This window comes from Clytia hemisphaerica, unplaced genomic scaffold, assembly GCF_902728285.1.
Source record: "Clytia hemisphaerica strain Z4C2 unplaced genomic scaffold, Clytia hemisphaerica genome assembly, whole genome shotgun sequence".
NCBI classification, from domain to species: Eukaryota; Metazoa; Cnidaria; class Hydrozoa; order Leptothecata; family Clytiidae; genus Clytia; species Clytia hemisphaerica.
The window spans coordinates 1418898-1429998 of NW_027103851.1; the positions used below are offsets into that span (position 1 = coordinate 1418898).

Sequence of the window (11101 nt, forward strand, 5' to 3'; positions counted from 1 at the left end):
CCTTGAATATATTTGCTTTATCCACTTTTTTAATTGGATTTTTTGAAGGGGTACCCTTTGGCGGAACAACTCGATGTGAGTGTAGATAGACCAGTTTTAAAGTGAACAAAACAGAGCTATGACATGCGTATATAGAGCTCAGTGTCTTAAACTAAACTGATTTGATCATCATCTTCCATATTTGTTAGGTTTCCATGGTGATGATGACGTAAATGATTATGGTGATGTTTAGCTGAATGGTCAGCAAAATATTGTTGCATAGTTCTCTTTTTACTTTTATCATCACCTAACCAGAGATCTTCTACATGTATGGTCATATCATTGATATTCATTCCTGGATAATATGCAGGACCTTTGAATGGACCAGCAGTTGATTCTCCCTTCTTGACGGTGACCATCCGACCAACTGGGATACGAATATTCAACTTATCTGATTCAGGTGTTGGTTTACATTTTAAATCATTACCTTTGAAGAAACCAAGGAATCCAGTTGACGATGTCTCCACAACTTTACCAGGTTCGAATTGGGTACAGAATTCATCTTTAGGTCCACACACTTCAACATATTTCCGGCCATCCTCATTTTCCTCTGCTTTTTCCACAGTCAATGTCGTCCACTCACTAAAACATTCTTGAATATTCTTTTGCTTGAACGGACCAACCAAAGGACCATTGACTTTTATTGTTGCTTTTGCATCATCTACAGAGCTTAATGTGACTTTAACACCTTCTGGTACCTTGATTTTACGTGTCTTTTGGAAACTGACACCATGGTAACTCTTTAGGTTATGATTGGTTAAGATTTTACTATCAACTGTGTCGCACATATTCTCCGCTACAACGAGAAAACAAAATTGAAACGTTTAGGGTATTTGAAGAATTTGATTATTAGAGTGAAAGAGAATCCATTGAAATATACCAAAGATCTAGTAATTTGTTTAAAGTATTTTAACATGCCGCAAGTCTTACGCAAAGTAAAAGAGTAATCTATGCCTCAGAACCTGAAGTCAAAACTAATCAAAAAGCATCATGTTTACTTACTATTGCAAATCATAATGTTATCAGCCGCATCCTGGAACTTGTCACGATTCCATCTGAAGAACTTTAACCTGCTCAAATGTAGCAATGTTCTCTGGTGAGTAAGCGAACATCCCAATGAAAGGTCCATACTCTACATTATCTTGACCTTTAAAATGGATTTCAAGACCAACAGGAACGAACCATGATTTGATCGGTGAATTTTTTGGATTGAAGAAAGTTAGCTCTTTGGTCTGTAAGAAAATATTCCTTAGTTAGAGATACACGTTTTTTACCTATAAAGTGAAATTCTTTTAAATCCTTCGGATGTTCTTTGTTTTTAGTTTGAACACTTTAAAATGTTCTTAAGGGGGGGCTCTTGATACCAGTATTTTGATGTTTCATAGCCCTCAAATCTTGCTAGAATGAGCTCTAAACCTTAAAATCTTATTAGAATGAGCTTAAACTTTTTCCTTAAAATGTTATGTTCTTATATAATTTAACCCTTACCTGAAAAAAAACAAAAAACAAAGAAGCTAAAGACTAAAATTTATGCATATTCCAAAGCTGTTCCTGAAATTTACTTACAATTGCTTGCTTTCTGCACAATCCTGATAATTTCTTTTCCGGACACACAACTACATGACTGCTGTCCGTTAAAAAATCATATTGCTCGTCCAAACTCATCAAATATCCCATCAAGATATGATATTGTCCAGGGTGTGCAAACAGCTCGAAAATAACTCGTTTTGACTGAAATTGGTTCAAAGGATCACCTAAGAACCTTAAAACATCTTTATCCATGCTTCTCTGTTGATCTGCCAGGTAGATGAAGTTTTCTTTGTAGCTGCCCATTTCTTGTGCTTTCCGCCCGATCTTATCTTTCATACTGACATACTTCGGATCTTCTAACAAAGCCTTGTAGTGCTCTTCTGCTTGTAATGTAATGCCAGCTAGTCGTGCTAAGATAACGCCTCTCGAAATCGCAAGTCTGCGAGAGGAAAATAATGAACAATTTTATTGGAATAGATTCTGACAATGTAGACCAGGATAGGATGTTCTGTGACAATGATGATTAAGGAAAACAAAGAGCCCTAGACTGGGTATCGCAGGTTCAAGATTTCATCACCTAATTTTTTTTACATGGGAATTCATTAATATTCAGGCTAGCCTTGGAATTTTTTTTATTTTAAACGAATGTAGTGCAAAAAACTTTAGGTTTCTGACTAGACTAGAGTCAACGTTTGGCTGAACTGCTTTTTAATAATTTTTTATGACGCTGAGTCCACTTAATCGCGCCATCCAGTCTATAAAAAAAAGCTTTAAGTGGACCTCGGGCTAGTTTCTGACATCTTTCAAAAGATTAAAAGATAATATAAATATTGTGTAAAAAATAAAAGGGTATTAAATTCTTTGTACTAACCGAGCATAAGAAGCAAGTAGCGATAAGCATACATCGATATTTTCAGTGTTATCTGACCCATCATCGTTATCATGCGGTTTACTTTTGCAATAATCTTTAATCATTTTGTCCAATCGACCAAAAATACCGATCTATGAGAAAAGTTTGTAATGGTTCTCAAAAGGAAATCTAAAAATATATCAATAGAGTAGAATTATTAGAAGTTAAAAAAGTGTTGATCTCATAGATAAACTGCATGAAGGGTGCTAAATTTCTTAAAAACATTTTTTAAGGAACGAATTTTCGCGGTACCAGGGAATGAATTAGGTATTTTTTGCAGAACCTTTTTTGGCGGTTACACCCGGTTTATTTCAAAATCTACGTTGCCTCAACTGGTTTTAATAGATTTTGAAGAAATTGTATATCGCAATATTTAGTCCCGTCAACTTTTGGTTCCCTGTGGTAGTTCACGGTGGAGACAAAATTCTTCAGGGTAATGTGAATGGGCCATTCCATTTTATATCCATACAGGGGCGTGGACGAATATTTCAAGAGGGTAATCCAAATGAAATTTCCAGGGGGTATTTTTTTCTTTTTTTCAAGTGGGTAAAAAGTTATTCTAAAATTTCGAGGGGGTAGAAGACTGATTTTAGTTCGTCCACCCTAACTTTAAGGTATGAAAAGAATCTTTCCAAGGGTATTTTGGCCATTTTCCAGGGGGTATCCGCACATTTTCAATAATATTTTTTTGACTTGAAAAGGTTCGTTCACCTCCTGGTATTAACAAAACGTATCAAAAATTTTTCGGTTTTGACGATTTTTTGATTGTCAAATTTTTTGATTGTTTGATTTTTTTGACGTCATCGATGACGTCATTTTTAAGCTTTTTTCCTTTATAGCTTCTCAAATATTGATTTTCAGGTATATGTTGTGATATTTTTTGGAATCCTTGGATAAATATCTTTCAATTGAGCCATATGAACCTCTAATTTTCACTTTCATTTTAAAGCCCCAGCAAAAGTGATGACGTCACATGGGGACCAGCAAAATGATCAAATTTTTCTCACCACTCGTTTTTGTGATCTTATCGACCTAATTGATCATTTAAAAAAGTTAGTTTGCTTTTAACAACTCTGTGCACACGAAGGATATTTTCAGAACATAGTGGCTCTCACTATATGGTGTTTTAATGAAACAGCCCAAAACTAATTTATTGATGGCATTCAAAAATTGTGTGAGGTTTTCAAAAACAGCAAAAAAAAAGAAATTTGAATATCCTTTTTAAAAATAACTCTTTTCAAACGAAACTTCACAATATTGGTTCTAAAGGTGATATAAGGGGGGGGGTTTCAGGGGGTACCCGATTCCGCATTTCCGCCAATTTTTTCTCCAATTTCCGTCAAACCGTCTTAAATTGAACCAAAATTCCGTCACCGAAAATTCCTTTGAAATTCAATATTTTTTCAAAAATTCTGCAAATTTTGATATCTTTTACCAATTCCGAAATTCCGCAAATTTTTTTTGCTAAATTCCGTTTTTCCGCACTAAAATTGTCTAATTTTCCGTCTCCGTCAGAGAACCCAATTTCCGTAATTCCGTCTAAATTTTCGCCAAATTCCGCCACTCCGTCCGAAAAAAGGGCCGATTCCGCTCCTCCGCCAACCATGAAACCCCCCCTTATAAGTAGTTTGAAAAAAAATTGTAATTAATGGGCCAAAACTGCGGCAAAATCAAGAAAAACACTATGTTGATAAAACAGCAGCCACAAATTTGTTCAATGAGTAAAAATCATTTTTTTTCAGATGAAACTCGTAGCAGAAGGGTTTATCCTCAAAATATCAAAAATGGAACCAAAATAATTGGGTCATTTGGCTAGAATTATGGCTCAAAGTTGACAATTTTTTTCATTATGCTTTGATTGAAGCCACATTTTAAGCCCATTGAAAACCCTGCAGCCACAAATTAAACCCATAAGTATCTTTATAAGACCTTAAACTACCAATTTCAAGAAAAATGGTTAAAAGATATTGAAGTCTTAAAGCAGGACAGCACATAATTATAAGCCAACCCGTTGAGTGAGCCACATGACATACAGCCACAAAACCTGCCCTCACTTTGCCATCTTATATTTCAAGACTGAATCACTCAACTTCAAAGGGAGCCACATTTTTGGAAAGCTCGTCAATCTCCTTATTTTATAGAATTTTGTACTACACAGCAGCCACAAGAATGTCAAAGCTGTGGGCTAAAAAGTGGCTGTGATTGAAAACCTCACTTTTTGGGGTTCTATTTTTGAATACAATCTAATGTATTACCTTCTGAAATGAATTTGAATAGAATTGTGATGCAAGCTGTTCGGTAATAACAGCATTATTATTCAAATAATCTTCAAAATGTGAGATGGATTTCAACATCATGTTCCATAAATATTCGATGCCTGCAATATCATCTTGGATCCCCTCAACTCGAAATTTCGCCAAAGCTCTGAAAATTGAAAATAAAATAAAATATTATATTATTATTTAGCTTTGCTAGTGACAGCAGCGATCTATGCTCGCAAATTTCGCATTTGACCACTTTGGCTACCTAAACAGCTGATGAACCCTGGCCAAAGCTCTTCAATATTCTAAATAAGTTTGAGTTTTATTGACCCAGTGATATTTACATTGGAAGTAAGCTAACTTTGGCTACTTTTTACTGTTACGGTTTTTGGCTGCGTTTTCTTTAACATTCCTTTGGAATAGCGCAAGTTATAGTAGGATAAAAGTTAGCAAAAAAGGAACGCTCAATACCTGGTCAAGCATGTGCACGAATCTACTGGTTTGAAAAAACATTAGGCTAGGGAATCAAATCCTACGCTAATTGAAAATAAAATTGACGATAATTTCTAAACTTCATATCGAAATAATTCTAAATCTCTTAAGAAAAAGTTTTAGATGATTTATAGGCTTTACAAAATGTCGAAAAAGAAGGCGGGCACATGTTTCTATAAAGTAAAATCCTCATAATTAAAACGAATTTCTGACCTGTGTACTTGTATACTACATTTGTCTGCTTTTCTTTTGGGACAAATTGTAATTAATTCCCAACTAAACAGGTTTTTGAAAAAAGAGGCCAACTAATTGGGTTACTCAGTACAGGATTCTTTAATTCAAATTGTGTTCCGTTTTTTTTTTCCCATCACACTGCACACTGATATAGGGGGTAATAAAACAATGAAAAAATGCCGTTACTTGAGTATTGGAGATTCAGGTTTTCGAATCTTGACTCCGGTGAACAAAGATTGAATATTGGTGAATGCTTTCAAGACCATGTTGGCGATTTTGGTTGTTCCAGGGACAAACAAGTTGACGATTGACGAAACAACCTTCATTCCACCTATTTAGAAAAAATAATTGTAACATATATTGACATACTACTGTATATATTGAATTTATCTATCCCCAAGCCTTGCGGCAAGAAGATGTGAAACGCTGACTAAAATTTTTCTTTTTTACCAAAATGACGAATGAAATATTAGGTTAAGTAGAAAACGTAAAATGTAAAAGCAACAAATATATAGAACAGAAAAATGAAGAGGCTGAAGAGACTGCTTATGTAGTAATTTTCGTCATCTTTCGTGACTTCATCAGCATAACCCAGCAGGGAAGCGACGTCACAGCTACGTCGGATTTATGTCGCAAATAAGTCGGTCGGCGACCAACATTCAAACGACGTAGATACAACGTCTAATTTTTACGTCGATAATATGAACGTAAAAAAGACGTCTTATTGATGTAACTTTACGATGACGAAACGACGTGCACCAAGTTACTTGGTAATAACGTATTCGTGACGTAACTTTGTGACATTATGATTACGTCGATTTAAAACATCATGGGCACGTCATGACTACGTAGAAAATGGGACTTAAAGATGACGTAAATGTGTTACTTTAAATTTTATGAAATTTTGGACTCGATTAGTCAATTTTTTTTCGACCTTTATCAAATGGAAGAATTTCGTGCCATTTCACATAAAATAGTCTTAAAAGCAACGTAGTTCATATTACGTAAATATCACGTCTCTATGACGTCTCCGTTTATCCTTGATATATATAAAACTACGCATGCGTGTCTTATATTCTTAAACCACAAAGAGAATATACGTGTGTTAAGTATGGTAAAGGGTGACCTACTCTTCAAGGCTATGAAAAATTGGCTCAATGAAGATGGTGTAAAAGGTAAACGTTAGGACTATATTACAAAGAACGGTATGGGGAGGGATTAATTATCGGACAGATTTTATTTATAGTATATAATATTAAGCTAAGTACATACGAATGTTTCGAGGTTTTTTTAAAGTGACACAATAGACATATTTCCAGTCTCCAGGGAATTAGAAAATTTTGATGAAAGAAGAATTAAGTCTACAGAGAAGATATTCCCCGCTATCAAGATTTTCTTTTAGATTTTAAATTTTCGTAGTACTATCGTTGTAACATATATAATGCTGGTCTTACTTTTGAGAGCTGTCGCGTAATTCTTGGTTTGTAATCCATTCACGATCCCTGGCAATCCCTCCAAAGCATCACCGACAGCTGAGGCAACATCCATCGCATCTGGCCCTTTCTTTTTCTCTTCCTTCTTCTCTGGTGGTTTCAGCTCTTTCAATGATTTATCTAGTGCACCCAATTTAGCGTCTAATTTCTCGTCAAAAATTAGGTTAGCTTTTTGCATCTCGTCCATTCTTTTATTGATTTCCTTTACAGCACTTGCACCGTTGGTCACCCATATTACTGAGGACACTGGCAATATCAATTGATTGACCACAAGTACGCTCCCCAGTAAAAAAATAAATCCAAATCTCATATTTATCTCAAAGGTTAACAAATCTCGCTATGACTTAACTGTACGGAAGTCACAAACAAAAGAACTATGCCAGGATAAGCATACAAATGGCGCTAAATTGATCTTTTGCGCGCTCTAAGCATGCAGCAAAAATACATCGTGCAGGACTTTCTGTATATAGAACGTTTATACAAACTGTACAACTAATATTTATAAACATCATAAATAAATCTTCCAAACAAACTAAGCACTTTTTTTAAACTATTAATGATATTCTACTACAGTAGCGTGGTGGGTTGACTAAAATTCGGTGAAACTGGGGAGCGGCAGTTTTAGATGATTTTTACTTTAGCGCACTCCTATGAAAAAAATGTCTTTAAAAATTACGCGAGCAAAGCGAACACAAAACTTTTTGGGTGTTTTCTCTCTTTTTGGCCGAAAACTGCCATATCTAAGATGTAAAAGAGCGAGGGGCCACCGAAATTAGTAATCAGCGGCGTCTTTTTGCGCCCTTTGTATTGTGGCTCCCCCCAGAAAACCGTCCGCTGGGGGGCACTGCTCCCTTCCACCATGCTACTGTTCTACAAAATAGAAAAATCCAGGCTTTAGGTCCTGATGAGCCCTTCCCAGCGGTTTGCGTGATTGCGTGATCTATGAAATCAAAAAGCCTGATACGTGATTGATAAAAGAATCTTTTTGGTGTGATGGCGTAATGAGTGAATATTTTCGGCGTGATGGCGTGATTAGGTTTTTTATGTGTGCTGGCGTGTTTAGGGACTCCGCTTTATATTTACAATGCAGAAAACTCAATTATAACATCCCTCTGAAGACTAAAAATTTACAATTTACAAAGATGAAATTGCGGGTATTATTTTGTACGAATTAGAGGAAAGCTAAATTCAGACATTGAGGCTAACCTTCCGATGACCAAAGGTTTCAGTTCCGAGAATTGATTTGATATATACTACCCTGCCTCAGCTTCCAAGTATGTATTTATTAGTGGGACATTTATTTGCCGCCTTAGCTTGAAAATATGCAAGATGACTTTTAATAACCGGACCTATTTGTTTAATTTATCATACATTGTTTACATATTGCGACACGTTCCTTCATATTAACTGTGTTTTGAATTCCCCTTTTTAAATGATGAAGTCAAAACATTTATTTGAGTTTCCACTTCATAAGAGTATAGACTTGCCTTGAACAAAAAATGAATACAGTTTCATGATAAGAAAAGTAACTATAGAACTCAAACAGGCTTGGACGACAGAAGAAGTCCAGGAGAAATTTTGTTGAAATTGTGAGTTGGAAGAGAGTTACAGACTAATCTATTATCAAATAAAGGAGTTATGACACTGGTGACAACATTTCCTGTACGTATTTGGCAACTAGTATGGTACAGTCTGATTTCTCTTATTGGTACAATTGGTAATAGTTTGGTCATCTATTTGATTTGCGCAGCGAAGAAAAGTAAAATAGATAGAAAAGCACCGTTTAACGTAAGTGTTTTCTTGTTATTTGTTTTGAAAATCTTAACTTTACTTGCTAATCATACCTTCAAGTGTTTCAAGCATTTAGTAGCAAAATACACATGATATGCAAAATAGTAGTATGGTAGTGTAAGAGAAAGGTGGATGGATATTCAACTCTTAAAACTTCTAACCTCCGGCGTTTAAAGCTGTACATTTGTAAATTTATTTTGGTCACAATAATATTGTCTTCTCATTATATCTCTATGCATGATGTTTGCCATTGCAATGTCTTCTGACATTACAGACCCAACATCTGATTGGTTGTAAGTGACGTAAAATCAGTCAATACGTCACTTGCAACCAATCATCAGCTGTTGAGTCTATGGAAAAAAATTGCAAGAAGAGAGTATATTAACTGCAACTATTTATCCACTATTTTATAGATATATCTATTGGTACTGGCAATTGTTGACCTGATGATCAGCCTACTATGCGTTCCCATTTACGTGCTATCAACAAATATCTTTCCACATCCTACTGGCAAATCTGGTGAAATAATGTGTAAAACTGTGACTGGATATTTCTTCCCTTTCTGGTTGCTAGATATCTCTGCTTTCCTGCTTGTAGCAATTGCTATTGAGAGATGGCGTGTGGTTATGAAACCGCTTACAAGACTCAAGGAAAATAAAATGACATGGAGTGTTATGGTCATTTTTGGTGTTTTAATCTTAAGTTTCGTCACCCAAGCACCTACAATTTACGGGTCACATTATACGACTAATACACCTGATATTGGTAATGCTTGCATATACTCGTATGATAATCTACCAATGAAAATTATGCATTATAACTCTTTCGTGTGGCAAACAGTCATTCCTTCTATTATCTATTTCGTCTGTTTCTGGCAGATTCGAAAAAGATTAAACCAACGATGTTCGAATTTAGATTCTCATTTGACAGCTTACCGAAATTCATCTAATTACCAGGAGAAAGTCACCTTAGCAATGAAAAGAACAAAACAAACTGTTAATACAATGCGAGTGGTAGTGATTGCATTTCTGGTCTGTGTTGAAATCAACCAAATCTTTTTTATGATTTTGAAACCAGTTTTAAATGCCACTGATCTGCAATGGAACTCACATATTTATCAATTCACAGTAATGATGAGATTCTCTAACTCGTGTATTAATCCAATATTGTACGGACTAAAATCTCAAGTTTTTCGGCAAAGGCTAAAACAACTGTTTCCACGATTCTGTAAAGATTTTGGGAAAACAAGATTTTGGAAAAAACGATACCTGTTTTCAAGGAGATCAAGGAAAGAAGAACAGAAACGAAGACAATGTGTAGTAATTTCTAATGGCAGGATTACACCGCCACTTCCCTCTAATATCATCTAACAACAGTTTAACCAATAATTACAATTCATGATTTGAAAAAGAGAATTTGATCTTGGCTAATTTTGGGTAATGTTTTATTTTTTTGTAATATTCGGACTGAAAGACCCTTAAAATCATTTTTCAATCAAGATTGGAGCAGATTATATGAGCTTAATGTAATGAGATGGGATTTTGCTATGTTGGAAATACATTCATAATTTATTGTAAAAGTAAAATCTAAATAATCATTTGTTCAATTTTTCACTACCCGTATTTTGCAGTCTTCTACGGCTGGATATTTTTCAATTATTTTAGACTTTTACACCTAAATACACGTAACAATGTTATGAAAATAATGCTTAGGGGACCCAAAGACCCTTTCTCTTATTATTTTAGAAGGGTGGCACAAATTCAGTGAGAAAAGTTTCAATATAGCAGTCTTACAAAAAGTATGTAATATTTTCTAAATAATCTTTTACACGACCAAAATCGCAATCGAATTGAAACTCTTTAAAAGTTATTCACCGTTGTACTTAAACTGCTGTCAGTTTTTGAGAAACACCCTCCCTCTCACAGTACCGGTGGGACCCTTTCCCAATGGAAGAATTGGCCAAAGTATCGTCCCCGTGGAAAATTATACTCCAATTTTTGTACCCGCTGAAAATAATCAATCAAAAAACTTTCATCTAGAAATATTGTATTATTTTCTTCATACCCACTGGATTTTTAGACTTAAAAGCAATATAATTGAAATCCCCAGCCATAAAAAAATATGGCTAATCGATCCCCATCGAGTTGCAATCCGTAATTTTTATCCCGCAACTGGCTTAAAAAATCCCACCGGGTTTGTGAGAATTCCTACCTAACCTTGGCACATTTTTCAGCCAAAACACGACATCTAGCCCTTCGGGACATCAACAAGCAACTTTTTTGGCGATATTGTTTTTAATCCCCGATGTCAGTTTGATCGATTGAGTGCGTGAGTTTTCAGAAGGTTTTACA

General features: G+C 35.1%; 2 protein-coding genes across 2 annotated transcripts; one reads left to right on the plus strand and one right to left on the minus strand.

Moving 5' to 3' along the window:
- Positions 1–54: 54 nt before the first annotated feature.
- Positions 55–7411, minus strand: LOC136807697 (uncharacterized). Its single transcript, XM_067064296.1, has 7 exons — positions 6921–7411; positions 5653–5797; positions 4735–4903; positions 2441–2571; positions 1606–2008; positions 1042–1271; positions 55–835 (listed from the first exon to the last, which is right to left on the minus strand). Exons 1-6 carry the CDS (start codon positions 7267–7269, stop codon positions 1083–1085), a joined length of 1386 nt encoding a protein of 461 aa, XP_066920397.1. The 5' UTR covers positions 7270–7411; the 3' UTR covers positions 55–835; positions 1042–1082.
- A 972-nt stretch (positions 7412–8383) lies between these two features.
- On the plus strand, positions 8384–10278 carry LOC136807699 (galanin receptor 2b-like). Its single transcript, XM_067064300.1, has 2 exons — positions 8384–8747; positions 9164–10278. The coding sequence occupies exons 1-2, from the start codon at positions 8598–8600 to the stop codon at positions 10118–10120; spliced, it is 1107 nt and encodes a 368-aa protein (XP_066920401.1). The 5' UTR covers positions 8384–8597; the 3' UTR covers positions 10121–10278.
- The last annotated feature ends 823 nt before the right edge of the window (positions 10279–11101 follow it).

Excerpts from the sequence above, each read along its gene's own strand:
- LOC136807699 (XM_067064300.1), top strand. The coding sequence starts at position 8,598 with ATGACACTGGTGACAACATTTCCTGTACGTATTTGGCAACTAGTATGG. Across the intron at positions 8,748-9,163 it reads ATAGAAAAGCACCGTTTAAC|ATATATCTATTGGTACTGGC; the intron begins GTAAGTGTTTTC and ends ACTATTTTATAG.
- LOC136807697 (XM_067064296.1), bottom strand. The coding sequence starts at position 7,269 with ATGAGATTTGGATTTATTTTTTTACTGGGGAGCGTACTTGTGGTCAAT. Across the intron at positions 5,798-6,920 it reads TTACGCGACAGCTCTCAAAA|GTGGAATGAAGGTTGTTTCG; the intron begins GTAAGACCAGCA and ends TTTTCTAAATAG. Across the intron at positions 2,009-2,440 it reads CTACTTGCTTCTTATGCTCG|ACTTGCGATTTCGAGAGGCG; the intron begins GTTAGTACAAAG and ends TTCCTCTCGCAG.